The sequence below is a fragment of the Pteronotus mesoamericanus genome, unplaced genomic scaffold (assembly GCF_021234165.1).
Source record: "Pteronotus mesoamericanus isolate MK-2021 breed Mesoamerican mustached bat unplaced genomic scaffold, CSHL_Meso_final contig_2, whole genome shotgun sequence".
Classification (NCBI taxonomy): Eukaryota; Metazoa; Chordata; class Mammalia; order Chiroptera; family Mormoopidae; genus Pteronotus; species Pteronotus mesoamericanus.
Window position 1 is genome coordinate 22621960 of NW_026555084.1, and position 22894 is coordinate 22644853.

Genomic DNA, 22894 nt, shown 5'->3' on the forward strand with positions numbered 1-22894 from the left:
GATGAACCTGGAGAACATTATGCTAAGTGAAATAAGCCAGGCAGAGAAAGACAAATCTGTATGATTTTACTCACACGTGGAATCTAATGAACAAACTGAACTAACAGTCAAAACAAAGACAGACTCATAGATGAACAGGGACAGTAGTGGGGGTGGGGAGGAGCAGGGGTGGAGGGATTGAGCAAAAAGGAAAAAGGACTCCTGTAGAAGGACAACAGTGTGGTGATTGCTAGGGGAGGGGGTATAAGAGGACTAAATGGCAATGGGAAAAAATACAATAAAGATTAAATAAAATATTTTTTAAAAAAGTTACTAGCCCAGGAGAAGGGAAGAAGCCTGACTAGCTAGGCTGATGCGCAGGCGAAGAAGAAAGGAGGGAAAGAAACCTCTAAGGCGCGCCCTTCCCCCACACTCTTTCCGGCCTTCGCCCAGCGCGCAGGCGCAGAGAGTGAGCCAAGATGGCGGCGCCCGTGGATCTGGAGTTGAAGAAGGTAAAGAGGGTTTTGGGCAGGAGGAGGCTTCTTTTCGGTAGTTAAGGGGACTGCGAACAAGAATATGGTGGAGGCTCGAGTCTTGCGGAAGAAAAGCGGTTTCAGAGGACTGGGGGGTGATTTCCCAGAATTGTAACGCGGGACCGGGTCTCCTTAGGTTGAAGCAGGGGGCAAGCGACATTTGCTGGACAAGAGCCAGTTGGGCTAGGTTTGGTTAAGTCTGGTGGGCCGGCAGTTGACCTGTCCCCTTGTCCCGAGCTCCAGAGCCGCGTCGTTGCGCTTGGAGCCTTCAGTTCTATAGTAAGGCCTGAGGTGAACGTTTCAACTGGAGCCCCTTACGACAGGTTGCCCGAGCTGAGGCATCTGTAATACTGCGTCCTCGTTTGCTTTGAAAAGCTGCAAGTCCATCTTGTGCTTTTTGGCCACTTAATTTGTTCCCAAACCTTGAAAGGTCGCACTACAGTTCAGAGCCAGAGAAGCTCATGGCAATGTTCATCTCCAGAGTTTGGCACCCCCTCTCCCCCACCGTTTTTGGAGGACTTGTCCAAGAAAGAAACAAGTCCCGTAAAGATTTTCCAAATAAAAGTGGTATCAGAAGAAATTAGGTTTCTCTCTTCAGTTGCTTATAAATGAATTGTTACTCAGAAACGTTGTCACCACCACAGAGTTGTCAGGGTCCTAAGACCACTACCGACCTCAAACCATATATATATTTTGAGGTGGGGGCAGACGGGATTTGAATCCTAGGCTTCATCTGCTTTAAATCCATCCTTTTAAGGAAAAGGAAACTGAGTTCCAGGAAAGACTCAGTCAAAGGTTGGGGCCATTAGTAGTTTAGGTTCTTCAGAAGAGCAAATTTTACGTACGACCATCTACCTTCTGGTCAATCTGTACGTAAGCAATAGGACAGCTGAAATAGCTGTTCATCCTAGTAAATGAAGCTGTTTGTTACTGCTGTGAGAATTTATGTGTGTGTCTTTTTGTCATTCTTGTTTTGAAACTTGTAGTTTGGCCCTGACTCGGTGTTCTTTCATTCTGTAGTATCTCAGCTTCAACAATTATACTAGATTCCTTAACAAACTGTGCACCAAAACATTTGTTTTAAGAATATTTAAAGCATGCTAAGAGTTTAGCTTTTCTTTATCTTGTTAAAAGTTCAGATTTAAGTCAGGCTTTAGTGAAAGAGCTAACAATAGAGTACATTTGTGAATGGACTTACCTCCCAGTATTTGAATTTGTTGCTAAGAAATCTGTGGAAGATGAATGCAAACTAAGAAAGTGATTTCAGCCTTCAGTTGGATAGCCCTGACAACCAATTAGATTAACTACAGAAACTCATTTAAAGATTTAATCTTCTAATTTATTTATTTATTACCTGGAGACTAGTAGAAAATTTCAGGCTCCCCCTTCCCACAGAATAAATCTTCTGAAACCTTACTTGTAGGTGAGAACAAAGTCAGAATAAAAGGTAAGTAGTAGCCTTTGCCATGTGTTGCAGTCACATTTATTATTATTAAGACATAAATTTGACAGCATGTGAAAGTCATTCTAGGCATTTCAACAAGAGTGTCCAAAAACTGTTTATCTTTGAGTTAAGTGTACTCATCAGTCGAATTTGGCTTGGTATGTGCATATGAAGATTATAATGTAATTCTTCTACCAATGCTTATGAAATTTTCTTTTTTCCATCTTTCTCTTAAAAGTATTTATATTCTGGATATTACTGTAGACAGTAGACTAGAAAGATTCCTGAATTAGGGTTTCAGAAGAAATGGATGTAAGTACCTGGTAGTTCTTCAATCCCGTGCAAGCCACTTGTATTTCTTTAACACATTTAGTTACTTAATTTGTAAACTTATGATGAAAATGCCACCCTAAATCATAGGATTTGAGAGGAGTAAATGAGATTTATTATACCCCTCAGGGTTCCCATATTAATATCCCTATATTAATATTTGAAACAAATGTGGGAAAGTGCTTTGAAACCAGTTGAGTAATACACATGTAGGGAGTTCCATTTATGGTTCTTCTTTTGGTTCTCTGTGTTTCATCCTCTGACTGCTGCATTTATTACTTTTATTACTCCTTGGGTACTCGCTCCTTGATATGACTATTATTTAATGTGCATTTGTTTCTGCTTCAGATAGATTCTATCCTCTCAGGACAGCGTAAATTTAGTATTTAGGCTAGTGGCTTTGTCAATTATAATTATACTAACTTTTATTGATGTTTGCTTTTGTAAATTTAACAGCTTTGTATCTGATTAGCATGCTTTATTTTAATATATCTGGATTTGACTTAAATGTTTCCTGTAAAATATTTCACCCACTAAATTAAGAACTTGTTTTTATTAGGCCTTCACAGAGCTTCAAGCCAAAGTTATTGACACTCAACAAAAGGTGAAGCTTGCAGACATACAGATTGAACAGCTAAACAGAACGAAAAAGCATGCCCATCTTACAGACACCGAGATTATGACTTTGGTAGATGAGACTAACATGTATGAAGGTGTAGGAAGAATGTAAGTAAAATATATGCTTACGGGGGTTATCTTGGGAGATGTTTTGTCTGAATTAAAGCATAGAATTTGTCCATTTTAACACTTGGTTTAAAGTATCACAGTAGCTTTAAAGATCATCTAGTCAAATACCTTCTTATTTTAAAAATGAGAAACTGATTCCCAGATAGGAGTGTTTAATTTAAATTAATTTATTTTCTTAAGCTGTGAGAGAAAGTTTACTTAGAAAGTCACAGGGGTAAAAGAAATGAGTTGTAAAACAAATGGGCTCAGGGGCTTGACCAGGTAGCTCAGTTGGTCAGAATATCATGCCGATGTGCCAAGGCTGTGGGTTTGATCCCCGGTCAGGGCACATAAGAATCAACCAATGAATGCATAATAAGTGGAACAACAAATCGATGTTTCTTTCTCTCTTCCTTCCTCCCTCTCCCTGAAATCAAATAAATAGGCTCAGGAAATAAGATACAAAGGCAAAAAAAAAAAAAGGGCCCAGGAGCTTAGGAGAGAGAAAGTTTGTAAAGTAATGCACCTGGGGAAGGAGAAAAGAGGAAGGGGTAAGGTGTGGGTTTATTCCCAGGAGGGAGAGCTGCCAGATATGTAGAATTTTAGATTTTGAAGTGCATTTCTTAAATATTTCCCTCTTTTCTCTGCAATTAGATACTTAAAAATGTATAACTTCAATGATAAAAATATGACGTGTTACGAAAAGATGTTCATAGTAATTTTGTGTGTGAAGATTTATTGAAGTGGTTGTAGTTTTAACCTACCCTTCCCTATCTAATTTATTAGGAGGGAATATTATCATAAATCATTTAGTTGTCTGGCCAGTATCCTAAAATAAAAATATTCAGTTGTCATTTAAATACACTCGTTCTGTCGTACATGAGAATTCTAGTAAATTTACCTTTTGTTTTTTTCTACTTGTTATTATGTGATTAACATATAATAACAGTTCACTTTTTTCTCTTAAAATATGTATCACCTTTATGAGAGAGAACAGATCTGATTCATGTTCTCTGAGCAGTAAGAAATGGAAAAGCCCTTAACTGCAGGTCATACATTCCATTACAATGAGCTAGGAAAAGGAGACTGATTTTGGGGGGAGGGGGTACAGGAGGAGGGTTCTTCTGGAATTTGGTCTTTGACTATTACTTAGTAAGTGGACCATTACTTCTGGTTCGGAGAGCTTTTAGTTGGAATGGAATTTGACCCCAGGCTTGGGATGACTTGTTTTGTGATTGCTTTGAAGAAAGTATAACATGTGTAACATTTAGTAATGGCTTTGGAATGACATCATGAGAAGCAGACCCTGTTCCTGACCAGCTAATCCATGTCTTTCTGGAAAAGAGATAGATTGTGATAAACTGTTAATCAGATTTGCTTTCTCAGGGTAAACAATGTACCACAAATAAATTTTGTCTTTGTAGTTCATATTTTTCATTTTAGCTTGTTCTAAGAGGAAGAGAATTCCAATTTGAGAGTTTGTTACTGGGACACAAAATATTATTATTGGGTTAAACAAAGTAGAACCTTGAATATGTGTCTATGTAGTATGAAGTGCATTGTTGGCATTCACAACAGGATAATTTTATCCTTAATGTGAATATCCTTAGGTCTTAAAACAGTAATGTTAGCTTTTCTAGCATGCTTGTTAACATGTTGTACTTGGATTTTACATCACTACAATAGCCTGTTTGCAACAGCTAAAGAATCTTTTTCCAAAATAGAAAAACTCTTTGACTATCTTTGGCCTTTTGAGCTACAATGAAGTTTTTATTTTTAATTAAAATAATTTCACTTATTAAACATTCTGCAGAAGTGATAGGAGTGCTGCTTTTATTGCATACTGCCCAAAGTGCTACAGACAGGTTGCATTCCACACAAAGTTGTAGGCTCTAAAGGCTGGAATGTGAATTAGTTAATGGTAGAATAGTAGTATTTCCAGAAGATTTATTGCACATTATTTATGTTTTTTTTTTTAAAAAGTATAGTTTCAAATGTTCAGGTAAAGTGGAACTCCTGTATGGGTTCAGATTTTGGTTTTAAATTAGACTTTTGTGCTTTCAGCATCTCATCGGGAGTGCGCACTTGACCCTGCGTCGTAGGGGCATGTAAGGTGAATAGTGTTTGTTGCTTGGCTAGAGCATTAGTGCCCTCAGGAAGAAAAGACTTGCTGAGTATTAGTCTGGTCATGAGGATGTTCTCTTTCTTGATGCTAAACCTGAAATATCTATTTCTGAATTTATAGTCTTGGGTAATCTTGAGTATCATTGTGATTCACATCTTAAATTCTCATGTTTATGTTGTCTTATCTTTTCCTTTTTCAGTATTATTTGGGAATTCTAATTAGAATACTAATTTTTCTCAAATTAGTGTTTTAAGTCCATGGATTATAAAATCCAAAACACTATTTTTGTTTTAGAACTGCGCTAGACTTTTGCCATTGCTGCAGTTCAGGCCTCATTAAGTCTTGCCTGGACTATTGCAATAGCATCTTAACTGTTCTTTTCTGCCTTTATTCTGTCTATCGAAATGCATTCTTTATACACTTGCCAGAGTTGGTCACATCAATATTTTTCACAAAATCCTCTGTTCATCCTTTGTTTTCCACAGGATAAAATTTAAACCTGTTATCCTCACATTCATAGTCATTCATAATCTGTCCTTAGTTTATCCTTCTAGCCTCAAGTCCTACACTTGTTGTTCCCACATTCAGGTCATCTCATGGATTGACTTCCTACCATTGGTTTTGGGTTATCTGCTGGGAAGGAGTTTCAGTCTTATGTGGACTTTAAACATGCTTTAATTGATTAGCAATGTCTGTCATGGAGTAACACACGTGCCAGAAATTGTTACGACTGCCCTTGCCATGTGGGCCTCCTCACATGCGCCATGTTTTATGCTTTCGTGCTTTTGCTCATTCTGTCCCTCTTGGCCTGTGATCTTTGACTTTCCCTTGTGAAATTCTCATCTTTCAAGAAATAGCTCATGTTATCTGAAGATTTCCCCCCCGCGGCAGACCTAGTCATATTTCTGCGGTGATACCAGGGCTTTTGTCCCTATAGCTGGTAGGAAACACACGCACGCACGCACGCACGCACGCTGTTTGTTTGATTCATTAATTGATTGGATTTAAAGTGGGTTAGTCTCCCCTACTAGGTTGTCAGCTCTGGGAGACCATTATACTTACATATTTATCTTTGTGTCTTCAGGTCTCAGTAATAATGTCTGGCACAAAATAGATGTTAAATATGTGTCATTTGAATTGAATAATGATGTTTTTGCCTAAAATAACTGCATTTTCTTTTGGTTCTTTAGAAAGAAAATATGTTTATAAAGTGTCAGAGACTTAAGAATTAAGAGTTTATTTTTCTGTTTTAATATTATAATTCAGTAAAGGTGAAATTATATAAGTAACATTTTGAGAAAAGTCAAAGGAATTGTTTCTGATCAAAATTATGTCATTTGATCTGACAAGATTCATTCTTTATTAAATTTATTGAGAAGATTGACTAATTCTAAATGCCAACCAGATGCAAAGATATTCCAAGCCTTCAAAATGAAGCTGAGGACAATATAACCCTTGGAGAAAAAAGCTATTCTGTGCAGAGTAATATCAATATAATTGTATCTATTTTACCCTCATATTCACATAGGATAAAAGTCAGATGTTTCTTCTCGGTTATGTATTTAGTTCACCAGATCAGTGCAAGCCCAGATGGCTTTCAATTCACAAATATGGAAAATTCGGTAGTGTTAAATACCTCTTACATATGGCTATTTTGGGCTTAAAACAAGGAAAATCAAGCTGCAGGGTAAGAGATGATGAATTGCTATATACTGTAAGCTCTGAGTAGTTGTTGCTGAAAGCTATAGTCCATCCAGTCTCTTGGCACGTTGCCAGCACATTTTAGTTCTGTTACTTCATATTCTTTGGAGAGGCTGTTATGTAGCCTGATACTACTACCACCAATTTCTAGTTTTACTCCTTAAGCTGTTTGTGAGCTGACCTCACCATACTGCTTTGAGAACTATGATGAAAGTTACAACTGTGGAATGATCTGTCTGAATAGTTGGAAGTGTTTGTCTTTGCATCTTTCTAGCATGCAAGGAGGGAACCAAATAAATGCTACATCTCAAATAAATGTTACATGAATGTTCCTTGTTTCTTTTTTCTTTTTTTTTTTCAGGAATAAGAACCAGCTTATAATGGTATATGGTGGTTTTCTTCTTTTTTACTTTGCATGGAATTAGAGTATTTAAAAAAAAAGAATTACATTTGAAAGTATGCATAATTGACATTTAGCCATGGTAGTGTTTGAAAGAAGCATCATTAGGATAAATGTCAAACTTATTTTTATTAACAATAGCTATGGTCCTGACCCTGATTTGATGTCAGGTCTATTATTCTAACGTCCTTTTGGGTGAGCATTACATAAATAACATTTCTCCATTCCAAAAGAGACAAATTAAGCTTTTTATTTTCTTAATATGGGAGGAACTTGAGTAGATTAGCCTTTGAGAAGAATGATTAGTGCCTTTTTAAAACTTGAACCTAACTAAAAATAACTTTGTACCATATTTAAACTAATTTAGAGGTATGCCACCATTCTGTGGGTATTTTTTTACATTTACAGAACTAAGAATGAACAATGGTATAAATCTACCAACTAGATAAGTGTCTAGCAATGCAGAAATTGCTGTTTGGGAGCGGTGTTGCTATTTCTACTTGTTGAAGTAATTTGATGGTTGATCTCTAATGGTTAAAAGATCCAGAAGTATAATACTTAAGATAAATGTGGCACAGGTAGAAAGTGAAAACAGTAGGTCTATTCCTGATAGGTAATAGATTAAGAAAGAAAATTAATAGTTGGATAATTTTTCACCTAATTAGGATGTAGAAATCAGAACTCTCCATGCATGACTGCTTCAGCTTGGTTGAACTGCTCTTTGTTTAAAATGCTATGTCAGTTTGTAGTATTTTAATTGTAAGTTTGGATGTTGGCCTGTAATTTGGATTGTGATATTTGGTAAAGCCAGGATGAAAATTTTGCAGTTTCTCTAAGTTTAGTTATGTTAAATATTAATAGAAAGGGGTATAGTCATACTGCCTCAAGTTTTGCAACCATTTTATAATTTCATGTAGCTGGAGAGTTGGTATTACAGTCAATCTGAGGTTATTGTAAAGCTGAAGAAATAGTTGTGCTGTATCTTATTCCTAAGAGATTAGGAAGTAAACCACAAATCATGGTGTAGTAAATATTATTGATGTTATAGTAAAAATAGTTTATAATGTTCTCACTGGAATCAAGTTTGGATATTTTTAGTGCTTAATATAGAAGAAAAAAATAATGTGCAAATTACTTCTGGTGTGATAGCACATTGCAAATTTAAGTTTATAAGCTCCTTTTATGCTCTCTTTAAAGGTATGTTAGGGTAGACAAAATAAGCAAAGATAAAATAATTTTCAAAGGTAAAAAGGAATTTTTTAGTTATTGTTTAGGTTTTATTTTAAAGGTAGAGGAGTTCTTGATGTTGAGCTGCTTTTACTAACAGACTATGACCCACCCTTCATGTGTTTTTATACAGAGCCATTTAAAGTCAGGGTTTTCATTGCTCAGAGTTCTAAGGGGAAAAAAACACAGCTTTTCCTGTTGTGCAAGGAAAAATGACTTCAGTTTTGTTGATGTTGAGTATGTATATAACTCCAGATGGGCACACTCTGCTCTTCCACAGATGTGGTACTCCAGGGGGAGAATGTGTTTGAGTAATATTCCTAATTTCCTTAACTTGTCAGTGATTTAAAAACTTGATGTTCATTATAACTGCTGCACTGCTGTGTAGAATGACATCACTGTTTTTATGCCAAGAGAAGTTAACAAACATTTGCGTAGGAATTACATAGCCATGTTTCTTTTGCAGAAGAGTAGTTTTAATAATTCTTTCCCTTCTTCCCCTCCCATGTCCTCCAGGATCCAAACAATCTCTCTGAAACACAGGAAATTAATTTCGAAAAGGTTGTGTTAATTGCAAATCTTTTGTACAAAAGGACAAAGAAGGTCGTTATACTTACCTTGGAATGTATAAACGTGCTAAAAAATTTTATTTAATGTGTCCTTCTAGGGTTACTCATTTTAGGCCTGAACTTGTTTTTAAGAAGGTAAATGTAATTGATTCATTTAGTTACTTGGACTTCTGCATTTCCTGACATCACAGGGCCTGACCTTTAGTTTTTGTTTAGCTGACAAAGGATGAAACAAATCTACTTTTGTTGCATGAAAGTAGCAATTATTCAACAACACAAGAGGATGCTATGTATTCCCATTGGTGTTAAACAAGAATCAAAGTAGTTAACTGAAGAGAGGGTGAAAAGTATCATTACCTTGTTGTTTCTATGTAAATAAAAATAAAGGTAGCAATAATCTTGAACTTTGTTACTTTGTCATTGGGGAATTATATGCTGTAACTGACTTAACTGTAGCCGAATTTCTCTGAAATGGAAAACAATTTTAAGCTGTACCAACAATTTTCTGATTTTAGCTGCTACTTATATTGGCAGATTTAGGAACAACTTGCTATCTAATCTGTTTGAGAGAGGACTGTATTTTTCATATGAAGGAACATATTTGCTAATGAAACAGCCAGAAAGCTCAGAAAAAATATTTTGACTTTGAAGGTGCAAGTCAGTTTATGTATATGAACACATACTTGATAATGATTTATTTTAGTATTATTTTATTATTATATAAGGAATTGCTTTGAACTGCAAATATTCTTTGTCCAGATGGAATTATTGGGATTACAGTGTGTTGCATGCACCATTAGTGCCTGTGGCTTTGTGAAGAATGCACACTCAATTTGTTTTTAGAATTTAAGTTTGAACCAACATGCTTGGGAGAATATCTCATTGTCCTGGCCAGGAACTCTCATTATTAACTTCTGTTCTGAGGAAAATCAGTTACGTCGAAATGGACCAGGTTGTTTGGAAGACACTACTCCTTTGGCTTTGAGAGATGACTTGAAATGTTCTCATATCAAAATTTGCACAGCAGTGGGAGCCCAGTATTAAAAGTGTATCCTTAAATAGATAAGAACATGACTGCCCTAAAGTGAGCCTTTTACATTGTTTGCCTCTGGGTAAAAAGATTTGGACCACAGTATGCATCCTGTATGTGTGTGTCTGACTCTTCTGCATTTGTGCCAAATATATTTATATTTCTCTGTGACTTTCTGAATTTGTACCTAGAGTCTTCAGTTCTGTTTGTGTCCTCCACTACTCATTGGGTAGTAATTTTTTTTTTATACTCCAAGGGTTATATTTTATTCAGTGTTACATTTTATCCTACTAGTGAAATAAAGGTCACATCTTGGAAAAAGTTGTAGCACAGCTTCATGCTTGTATGTGGGAATGTTCGGGGTTTGATGAGGCCAGAGGAGAAGTGGTAAACATCAGAGGTGATTATTTACCAGAATACTTAGAATACCAAATAGGGACCAAAAATAAGCATCATGTTTAAAATAGATTAACATACTACTGCTTCCATTTCAGGAGTGACAGTTTTATTTAAAAATACACAGTGATTTTTAATTAGTACAGATTGAACCCAGCAGTGTGTGAGCTACTCCTCTAGAACAAAGGATGTTTACATGGGATTAGGTTCCTGAGGGGACTGTAACTCTCTAATGATGACAGTGGATTCTGAATCATCTCAGCAGCGTTTAGTCCAGTTAATCTTTCTTTCCTTCTTGGAGTCCTTCTTCCTTTGGCTTCCAGGACACTGCCTTTTCATTTTCCTTCTACTTCACTGGCCATACCTGCTCAGCCTCCTTTACTGCCTCCTTTTCTTTCCCATTTCCAAATACTAGATTGACCTCGGGCTCAGCCTTTGGATTTTTTTTCCCTTCTCCATCCTGTACACAGTCTGTTAGTGATCGCGTCCAGGCTTAACTTTCTAAATGCCTCTTCATGTACTGACAACTCCTAGATTTTTGTCTTTACCGTAGACCCCTTTCCTGAACTATGCTTGTATATCCACCTGCCTGCTTTACATTTCCATTTGATGGTTTAACAGGCATCTTAAAATTAACTTGACTAAAATAAAATTGTCACTGTTCACGATTAAACCAGTTCTTCCCTCAGTCGTCCTCATTTCATTTCAGCAAATGGTTTTTGTATCCTTCCAATTCTTCCACACCTTGGGCTCATCATTGATCCCTCTTTTTCAAATTCAACCTGTTAGCAAAGACTCTGTCTTTAAATGTTGGCCAGAATCTGAACACTTCTACTTACCACCACTCTGGTTGGAAGTGCCATTGGATTACTGCAGCTGCCTCCTAACTGGGCTCGCTGCTTCTATCCTTAACCACTTTATAGCTGTTCTCAACTGAGCAGCCAGAGTGATTTTCACTGTTTTATCAAGTCACATCGCTGTTTTATTAGTGAAAAAGAGAAAGGCTTTTGCAGTTGCTAGTCTCTTTTTCTGAAGCCTTCTTCCAGGTGTCTACATGTTATACCTTTTCTTCCTTCAGGTCTTTGCTAAAAAGGCACGGAGGCCTTTCATGACCATCCCGTTTCAAATTATTTACTTAACTTCCACCCCTACCTATTTAACTTTTAGTCTTTTTTTTTTTTTTAATTTGGCTAACTTTCTCCATGACAGTTTTATAAGCATTTGACTACTGCACTGCTAATTATCTCCTCCTCAAATCAACTTTATTGTGATATAACATACACAGTAAAATACGCTCACTGTAAAAATATGGTAGGATGAATTTTGACAAATGTAACAATATAGAACATTTTCATTACCCCAAAAAGTTCCTCGCTTCCTCCAAGTCAATTCTTCCCGCCCCCAAATCCTGTTCTGAGCACTGACAATCTGATTTCTGTCACTGTTGATTGACTTTGCCTATTTTAGAACTTCACACGGACTGTACGTAGATAGATGATTGTAGTATGTACCCCTTTGTTGGGCTTCTTTCCTTAAGCATCATTTATCGATGTTGGGGCTCTCAGGCCTCCTGAGGGACTGCAGGTTGGGCTTCAGTTCCACTTGTTTCGGTGCTCTTGTCTCTGCCCGCCGGCCTCGTCTCAGATTGGGTGAAGGAGTTCCAAGGATGTCACTTAGACGTGACAACATCCAAAATTAGGAAATACCATGCTTTTTGTGTCATCTTTGTTAGGATCAAAGAGTATTTCCCAGAAATCTTCAAAAGGGCTACCTCTCACATTTCATGACAAGAACCGAACCACATATTTGGGCATATGTCTTAGGGGATGGGGCCGCCATGATTGGGAACGGCCAGTCAATATTTACTCCAGGATTCACTTCTCTGGGTCCCTTGGGAAAGTGGAGGGTAGGTATCCAAACAAAATTTGGGCTCTGTCAACAAGCAAGAATGGATATGGGGTAGACAGCCATTAGTGTCTCCTAAAATTATCAACAACAGTCAATACAGTGACCAACAGTTGGGAACTAGCTACATGGAAACTGTTGGTAATATATTTAGGATGAATTAGGGAGAGATTAATGAGGAAATATAGGTAGGAAGCAATTGGAGTAGTTCAGAGTGTATTAAAAGGGCATAAATGAAGGTGATAGAAGTGGCGTGGAGAGGAAGAGGGTCAGTATGAGAAAGGTATGAGTTAGTGACAAGATGGGAACATAGGGGACAAGGAGGATTCCTGTAGATTTGGGACTTAGATGAGTGGGCAAGTGGTAATACTGACAGAAGCTGAAGTCGAGCTGGGGAAGCTGGTTTTAGGGGATGTTGGTATGGGTAGATAAAGTGAGTTAAATTCGAGACATATTGAATTTGAGAGCTGTGGAGCATGCCAGCAGAAGTGACCATTAGGTGATGCAGACATAGCGCAGGTAATAGGGGCTGGTACTATTTTGAGAGTCATTAGCCAAGTTGAGTTGAAAAGAAACGAGGTCTTGGAGGGACTTTGGGTAGAGATAGCTTAGCTGAGAGCCTTGCATGATGTCTGCAGTAGGAGCCCTGGAAGAGAAAAGACAGGATGGGTTTGTACTATGCAGAATATGGTTGTTGGTGAGGGGAACATGGGTAGCATAGTACCAAGATATAGCAGCATTCCTCAGGGTTAGGTTTGGATGTACTGGGTTCTGTAGGTATCTCTTGCCTGAGACACGGCAGGTCTAGGTGCTGTATTTTTGGGTTACAATCTAAAATACTGCATTACTTTGTTGTTCAAACAGTTCCCCTTTGGCAATTGGCTCTTTTAGGTTTTCTCCTGCATCCTTTTATTTAACATGTCCTCATCTTTTTGTTTGTTTGTTTTTTATATTAACACTTTATTTTCTAGGGCAGTTTTAGCTTGACAGAAAAATTAAGCATAAAGTACAAAGAGCTCTTGCATACTCCCTTTCCCCCATCCCCCGCTTTCCTCTATTAAAATGTTGCATTTGTGTGGTAAATTTGTTACAATTGATAGACATATTGATACATTATGATGAACTAAGTTCATAGTTTACATCAGGATTCCCTCTTTGTTTTGTATAGTTTTATGGATTTTGACGAATGTATAATGTATCTGCCATTATAGTATCACAGAATAGTTTCACTGTCCCCAAAATATGTTGTGCTCCACCTATTGACCCTTCCCTCCCTCCCCACACCCCTGGTGACCACTGATGTTTTTACTGTTTCTGTAGTTCTGCCTTTTCCAGAATGTCATAATTGGAATCTTCCAGTGTATAGAGTTTTCATGCTGGCTGCTTTTCCTTAACAATAAGCATTTGTTTCCTCAGTATCTTTTCATGGTTTGATAGCTCCTCTCTTCTGTCCCCCACCCCCACTGCTTGATTTTGGTAATTGCTTTATCTTTGAGTTTATTGTTTTCTTCTACAGTATCTAATTTGTTATAAAGCCTATCCAGTGAAATTTTTAACTTTAAATACTGTACTTTTGATCATCAGAAGTAGCACTTGACTTTTTTGTATCTTACTTTCTCTGTTTAAGTTCATGTCTTTCTTTAATTCTTAATCATGTTTATTACAGCATTTTTAAGGCTTTGATCTGCTAGTGGCAATATTTCTCTTCTTTCTGAGTCTTTTTCTATTGACTGAATTTTCTCTTGGCTCTTGACATTTTCCTGTTTGTTTATGTCTGGTGAGACTGTGACCATTTTTGTAAATGCTGAAACTGGTATTGTATTTATTTCCTTTTAAAACTGAGATATAATTGGCATATGTTAGATTCACATGTACAACATAAGGGTTTCTTTTTAATTAGGTAGATTTCTTTTTTTAAAAAGATTTTATTTATTTTTTAGAGAGAGGGGAAAGAAGGGAGAAAGGGAAAGCTACATCAATGTGTGAAAGCAACATCAGTGGGCTGGGGACCTGGTCTGCAACTGAGGCATGTGCCCTGACTGGGAATTGAACCGGCGACCTTTTGGTCTGCAGGCCAGCACTCAACCCACTGAACCACACCAGCCAGGGCACAACATAAGGATTTGATGTTTGCATATATTGCACAGTGACTACCACGGTAAGTCTGGTTAAGATCATTCATCACATATAGTTAAAAAAATTTTTTTCTTGTGATGAGAACTTAAGATTTACTTTCTTAGCAACTTTCAAATATATAATAGAGGTCGTTTGTGATGCTATACAAATTTTAGGATTGTTCTATTTCTGTGAAAAATGCTGTTAGAATTTTGATGGCGATTGCCTTGAATCTGTAGATTGCTTTGGGAGGTATGGACATTTTAATAATATTCTTCTAATCCATGAGCACAGAATATTTTTCCATTTGTGTCTTCTTCAGTTTCTTTCATTAGTCTCTTATAGTATTCATAAGAGACTCTCACCTTCCTGGTTAAATGTATTCCTAGGTATTTTATTCTTTTTGATGTAATTGTAAATGGGATTTAAAAAAATTTTCTCTTTAAGTTTATTACTAGTATGTAGAAATACAAAAGATTTTGTGTATCATCAGGGGGTATTGGCCTGTAATTTTCTGGTGGCATCCTTGTCTAGTTTTGGTATCAGGGTAATGCTGCTCTCTTAAAATGCATTTAGAAGAGTTCCTTCCTCTTCTGTTTTTCGGAAGAGTTAAGGATTGGTATTCTTTAATGTTTCATACAATTCACCAGTGAAACCATCTGTTCCTGGACTATTCTTTGTTGGGAGGTTTTTGATTACTGATGCAATCTCCTTACTAGTCATTGGTCTGTTCAGATTTTTTTTTTTTAAATTTATAATTCAGTCTTAGTAGGTTGTTTGTTTCTAGAGATTTATCCATTGTTCTAGGTTTTCCAATTTGTTGGTGTATACTTATTCATAGTAGTTTCTTGCTATCCTTTGTATTTCTCTGACATCAGCTGTAAATCTCCTATTAATTTCTGATTTTATTTATTTTAGTCCTCTTTCATTTTTCCTTGGTTAGTGTAGTTAAAGGATTGTCAGTTTTGTTTACCTTGTCAGAAAAACAAACAAAAACCTCCAGCTCTAATTCTTTTTAGCCTCTATTTGATTTATTTCTGCTCTCATCTTTGTTATTTCCTTCCTTCTCCTAACTTTGGACTTCTTTTGTTGTTACTTTTCTAGTTCCTTTAGATGTAAAGTTAGGTTGTTTACTTGAGACTTTTCTAGTTTCTTGAAGTAAACATTTATTGCTATGAACTTCCCTCTCAGAACTGCTTTAGATGCATCACATAAATTTTGATATATTACATTTACATTTTCATTTGTATCAAAGTATTTTTTGATTTTTCTTTAATTTTGACTTCTCTTTTTTATTTCTTCTTTGACCTATCGGTTTGACCCATTTCTTCACCTGGTTGTTTAGTAGCATGTTTAATCTCCACCTATTTGTGAATTTTCCAGTTTTCTTTGTGTCATTAATTTCTAGTTTCATAACGTTGCTGTTGGAAAAGATGCTTGTTAATCTTCAAATTTAGTCGGACTTGTTTTGTGGCCTAACATATGATTTATCTTTGAAAATGTCTCCTGTGCACTTGAGAAGAATGGTGAAGTGGATGTACCCGATGAGTTCGCAAGGGGACGTGTGTGCTTGGGTCAGTGGTCTCTTAGCTTCAAATCCCCGCTCACGCCTGGCCTTTCCCGCCTCCGGTGGGCACCCCTCACCCCTCCGGGCCACGGTAAGCACTTGCACTTTCCGAGCCCTGCACAGCCCCTGCCTGCCGCAGCTCTGCCCGTCTCGGTCTCGTTTCCCTTCCTGACTGACTTCTCTGACTCTGCCCCTTTATTGCCGTTTGTTTTTTCTCTTCCTGCTCTTGTTTTCCAGCCTTCTTCACATTTTACCTCGTGTCTGCCAAGATATGCCTGTTATTATCTGTCTTTCTGATTATTGCCATCCTAATGGGCATGATTGTACTTTTACTTTGAACCGATATCTTTTTATTAAAAGCGGATTTCTTGATGATTGCATACAGTTGGATCATGCTTTTAAATCCAGTTGGACAGTCTTTATCATTTTATTGATGTGTTTAGCATCATTTACATTTCAAGTAATTATTACTAAATTGAATTTAAATCTACCACATTACTACTTGTTTTCTATTTGTCTCATTTGTTCTTTACTCTTTTCCCCCTCTTTTTGTGCATTCTTCACTTGATTTCTGATGGTTCTGAGTGATGGTGGTTCTATATTTTAGTTTAAATTTTGATGTGGTTGTGCAAGGAGGTGAGCCACAGTGTTTACCTGTGACGCCATCCTGACCAGAAGTCTCCGGTGCTTTTTATTTCCTTGTAGGTTGCCATATTTTGTCATACTTCTGCTGGAAGAACTACCCCTAATATTCTTATGGTGTTTGTTTGCCAGAATAAACGTTTTCAGCTTTTGTTTATTTGAATTTACCCTTTATTTTTGAAAGATATTTTCACTGTGTATGTAGTGCTGGGTTAATAGCTGTTTTCTTTCAGTATGCTGAAAATATCATTTCCATCATCTTCTGCTTTGCATAGTTTGTGACAAGATGTTTGCTGTAACTGTTTTTTTTCTATAATACATCTTTCTGTGGCTGCCTTCAAGGTTTTATCTTTGGTTTTCAGTAGTTTCATTATGTTGCATCTAGTTTTTTTGTTGTTGTTGTTTTTATTTTGCTTGGGTTTCTCTGAGTGTCTTTAAATTGTGGTTTTTAAAAAGTTGTTTTAGAAAATTCTTGTCCACTATCTCTTCAAATGTTTCTCTTGTTCCATTTTCTTTCTTCTACTGGATCTTTGTTAGACTGCTCATTATTGTCTCTTAGGTCTTGTGTCATGTATCCTTTTTAAAAATTTTGTTGTGTTTTACATCTTTTTTGCTCTTTGTTCTTTAGTTTAACTTTTATTAACCCATCTTCAAGTTTACTTGAACTTTGCCATCCCCTTAATTGGGGATATTGTAATTTATATTCTGTGCTTGAGATTTTTTGGCCCATGTATTAGGTTGAATTTGAACCACACGCCATAAGAAGACCAGTTTACTCTTACATATTCTTAGGGAACATTTTTTTTTTTCATTACCAAGGTATTGATAGTAAAGTTTCTTCTATTTTACTCTGATGAGAGGTAAGTTTATTTCTTCTTCACTCTTAGGACGTAGGTGGAACCCTTTGGGAACCTAGCTTTAATCAAGGGTTCTCCTAATACCATCCTGACTTTGGATAGTCCCTAGATTTTATCTCCTGTTTCTATGCCAGTGTGGATGCTCAAGGTCTTTAGAATTAAGCAGAAACACTTGGGTTTTTTAAGAAAGGGGATTTATTGCTTTCTTACCTCCCAGAATTCCTGATTTCACTGTTTCATTTGTGTTTGTTCAGCAGAATGTTTTAAAAGATTTTTTTGGTTTTGTTTTTAATCAGGAAGAGTGTTCAGGGTATCACCTGTACATTATGCCTAAAAAGAAGTCTCTACTCATTCAACATTCTACAATATGGATGTACCATAATTTGTTAATTGCTTCCTTACTAAAGGATTTAGGTTTCTCCCTCTCTCCTTCTTTCCCTCCCTCCCTTCTTTCACTAAAAAAGCTGCGAAGTAAAATTTTTTTTAAACATAGATCTTTGTGCAAGTGCAAGTAGTTTTTGTCACCATTGGAATGAGGCAAAGAAGCAGGATCATTCTTCTTCAGCTTTTCCTGTGCTACTTAATTTGTGGATGCCCTAAATGCCATTAGAATATGTTTTCAGATGTGCTTTAAAAATTTTCCACCCAAACAAAATGCATTATCATAAGCATATTATTGTCTCTGAATAGTGTATGTCCAGGTGACTGTACTCTGGGAGGGTACCCAAAAGACATCCTTGCCGCTGATCCTGGATTGTATTTTGGTTATGTGAATAACGTGGGAGTCATGTTCCAAACTGTAGGACAGTTCAGAACACAGCTTCTGATGTTTCTCAAACAAAACCCAAGACCATCATACACTGTTTTGTTTGGGTGTTTTGTTTTTTTTTTTTTGGATAGCCTGTTGCAAGTAAATGAGGAAATGAAACAGCAGGCTTCAGGCCCTTGAGAGTTGACAGTGCCGGGCCACATGGCATTGATTTCCAATGTAGAGGCCTTTTACAGAACAGTGACTCTAGTCTAGATTATGTCATACTGAGTATTGTGAGCACATTATGTGCATATCTTTTGTTATATACATGGTATATACTCTTCATGGTTCATTTTTCCTTTGTGGCACATTCTGAACTCCAGAATGTTTTATCTGCCATTTGGCCTTCCATAAACTACTGGGCAGGATCTCTGTAAGATACTCTGCTTGGGGAAACTGTATATATACATAATACTTATTTATGATGTATGACTCGTAATTACATCGTCATGATATATCCTTTATCTTCAAAATAACATCTGATAATTCAGTGCCTTGTTAACAATAGGTAAGGAATTTTCTAAAGACTTTTTCCAGAAATCCACATGTTTCTTGGGGCCCTTTCCAATCTCCATACCATGTATCTTTGACATTTTTAAATTTGAAGACTAAACCAAATCTCCCATAACTATTTTGTTTGAATTTTGACTGTGCAACTATCATGAAGGTAGACATTTGAGTTTACTCAATATACATCCTTGTTTAAAACTTTCATGGCTCCTATGAAACTTTCATTTCCTTGGGCTTATGGTAGATTGGCCAGCTTTGGTGACATCTCTCTGGCCTTTGAGGTTGGCACAGTCCAATATAGCTACCCCGGGGGGTGGTGTGTGGCCATGGAAAAACATGCTTTTGTTGTTGAGTGTTCTTGCTTTCTAGTAATTTTATTTTCTGCTCAAGGGATTTAGTATCTGTTCAGATACTTTATTTTTAAAGGCCACATAAGTAATGACTTGACCTCTAATCTTAGCTTTGAAAATTTCCCAGATACTAATAAAGAATTTGAGGATACTACTCACTGGGCAGCAATCAGTGCTATTTAAAAATGTATATTTTACTCTGAATATGATCACCATGGCTAAAAGACTTTCTTAGAAAAATTGTGCATGTAATGACACAATTTGGTGACTCTTGGGCCTAGATTTATACTTTTTACATGGTGTCACTGAGACTTAGTACAGTGCTAAACAACTTTTCTCCCCCGAATTCCTAACCAAATGCAGATGCTCTTCAGCTTAAGATAGGGTTATGTGCTGATAAGCCCATTGAAAATAGAAAATATCATTAGTTAGAATGCATTTAATACATCTAACCTACTAAATGTCATAGCGTAAGTGTGCTTAGAACACTTACATTGGCCTACAGTTGGGCAAAGTCATCTAACACAAAGCCTATTTTATAATAAAGTGTTGACTATCTCATGTAATTTATTATGTGTATTGCTTTCATGCTATTGTAAATTCAAAATATCGTAAGTCAAACCATCATAAATCTGTAATTATTTCTGAGAAAAATATTCTGTATAACAATCTTATTAAAAATAGTGCCTATCTCTTGGACTAATACTAACATTTGTACACAAAGGATTATGGAGTAATTCTTGTTTTGCATGAGTATATGAGTAAACATATGAATAAGATTTTTACAAAGGATCAAGTTACAACTGACGAGTAGGATGATCAGTTAAATTGTCTGGACTGTCCCCATCAGGACAGGCATCATGAGTAGTGGAGTGATGGGGGCTGTGTTAATATTTGTGCCAGGCGCATTCATGGAGTGTGGGGGAGGGGAGCAGTTTCCCCCAGGTGTTTGGGCAATGTAAGAGTTGCCCTTTCTGGTCTGTTTCTACCTGTCTTTTATCTATAATAACATACCCTCTTGCTAAGAACCTGCCGAGACACAGTGTTTTTGTGAGGTTGGTAGAGGAAACTGCATATTGCTGCCATGGAATTTTTCTTGTTTGGTTTTTTGTTAAGCGATGGTGTTTAGTTCTTTGTTAGAAACTAAATTAGCTACAAAGAGAAGAAACAATCCGTTTAATTAATTGTGATCTTTAATTGAAATCTGTTAAAGCCTAGTTGGACAGTCCTGAAAGAGGTTTGAGTAATAGAGGTTTTCCCTTGGTTCCCTTGGTGGGAAATATTCCGGTTCACTTATTTGAAGCCTCACTTATTTGAGGCTATAAAAAATTGTGTTCTTCCTTTCCCTACAGCAAGAATTAGGAACATAAGTCACAAAAAAGATTGTGTTAATTTTTAAAGCTTCCTCATATTTCCACCCTCATCAATTGTAAATAATATGCCTCACTATAAAATAGAAAAGTTTAAATTTTCCACTTGTGCATTTTGAGCTTTTCAGAGGTATTATACACTCTGGAAATAATAATAAAAGATACTAGGCTTTATACAGCGCTTTTTGTGTTAGAAACTCATATAAACACTAATGCATTGATCCTAACACAGTACTTGATTGTGACTTTAAAAGGTCATGAGTTACTGCTGCTACAAAAAATAAATAAATAAATCAATAAAAGAACATCGGCGGGAGAGCTCTAATTTATAAATACTATTTAAAAAAATATCTAGATAAAAGTTGATACATATAACTGGAAAAATAAAAATTACGGGGGATTTTTATTTGTTAACTTTTCTCTTAGCCTGTAATAGGTTTCTGTCCCTCTCTGTTTTTTTCCTTTTATGTATGAATTTACTTCAAGCCTGATTTCCTTCTTAGATAAGGTGACATTTACTTTTAAGCTTTTAAACCTGTGCCAAGAAGGCTTAAACCTGTGGTGGTTTCTGGAATTTGTCATATTAACATAACAATACATGTAATTAGTCCTGAATTGGGAGATTATTTAGCTTTTTTAGTTTAGTATTTGTGGTATATAATTGTTGATTTTGATGAATAAAATGGTCATGTGGCTTAACCTTCAACTTTTTTGTGTTTTTTAGGTTTATTCTTCAGTCCAAGGAAGTAATTCATAATCAGCTGTTAGAGAAACAGAAAATAGCAGAAGAAAAAATTAAAGAATTGGAAGTAAGTTTTAGTGAATATTGACAGTAAGTAGTCAACTTTTAGGAAAAACGTAATTATCTCGCTATGTCATACTAAATTGCTTCCTGAAGTCATGCCATTATTTTCATTTTTTTCTAATTGTGGTTAGAGCTATGAAGCAGTCACATTAATGACAGTGTATGAGACAAAAAAAAAAAATCTCTTGAAACTGTAGGGAATTTTGAAGAAGATAGGATGCTCTTATCTTGAGTGTATTTTCTCCCTGGCCTTTGAATGAATATGTCTCTTTTTAAAAAACAAAAGTAAAAACAATAAATATTTAAACACTGCATATCGTGGTAGGGCACGAACATGGGTAATGATAATAGTAGTCAAAGGATCTTGATGTATTTGTCTTTCACACACTGTAATTCCTTTAACATAGATTGGGTTCTAGACAAGGACCAAGTAGTAAGCTGAAATTAGCTATCTGAAGGATGGTGCTCCACTGAGGAAAACAAGATATTATTATTATTATTATTATTTTTAGGTAATGAAAAGCAGTATAGGAAAGGGTAACTTAGTAAATCTTTGGAAAGTTGGAGTTTATTATTAAAATGTCCTTATACATTAAGACTTTTGATGAGATTTTCTTCTTGGGCTTTGGTGAAGTGCATTCTGTATATAGTAAAAATATGTCTGGACAAAAAACTGGTTATTATTTCTTGGGACCAAGATTTCCTGAGATGGGGTGGATACAATGACTTCATAGGTCACTTTATCTAATTCGTGTGAGTACTGTTTGAGGCAGTGGTTCAGAATCTGACTCAGCCCTCTGCTGAATTGGTGAGACACCCCCTTAGCCTTCTGGGGATTTCTCAGGGGCACTGACTTGGCACAGCTGAGATGAGCATGTAGTGCCCTTACAGTACTTAGGCTTATTTTTGTTTGACTACTGATAGTTTAAATAAACTTGACAATAGATTTGTAGTTTAGGAAGACATATTGTAAAAACAAAACAAATACACAAACAAACAAAAAAGAAAAACTGTTATCCTGCAGTAATCGGGTTGTTATTGTGTCCTATTTTATCATTTTTGTCAGCCTAACTTTCTAGATGGAATTTTTTATTCTCTAGTGTTTTCAAACAAAAGTATCTTTACTCCAATCACAACTGTTTCATGTAGATAAAAAAATGTGATTTTGCATATATTTAGGTAAATATACCAAAAAGTTGTCCAGATGAATAAATAGCAAGATGCAAAGTAATGTGTATATATAATTGTCTTATAATCTCTGTGTTGGGTAAATTGTAACAAATATGTGTTAACATTTATAATTTAAAAAATTAAGGTAAAATTGCCACAGATGATGGTTATAGCATGCTGTTCAGTTTTGATGAGTATTAAGAAATTTATTTTCTAAAAGTTTCATGTAGTCTCAAATACTGGTTAAGTATCCTGATATCTGTCAGATAATAGAAATAAATTGGCTGGCTTGTTGCTACCTGTTTGAAATGCTAATTATAGCAAAAAAAAAC

General features: G+C 36.1%; 1 protein-coding gene across 1 annotated transcript in view; it reads left to right on the plus strand.

Annotated features, from left to right (window-relative positions):
• Positions 1-429: 429 nt before the first annotated feature.
• PFDN1 (prefoldin subunit 1) overlaps positions 430-22894 on the plus strand; it is a 52742-nt gene continuing 30277 nt past the window's right edge. The window contains exons 1-3 of the mRNA XM_054568347.1: positions 430-491; positions 2846-3012; positions 21312-21396. Of these exons, the coding sequence (XP_054424322.1) occupies positions 459-491; positions 2846-3012; positions 21312-21396 (285 nt within the window). The 5' untranslated portion in view covers positions 430-458. The remainder of the gene's footprint in view (positions 492-2845; positions 3013-21311; positions 21397-22894) is intronic.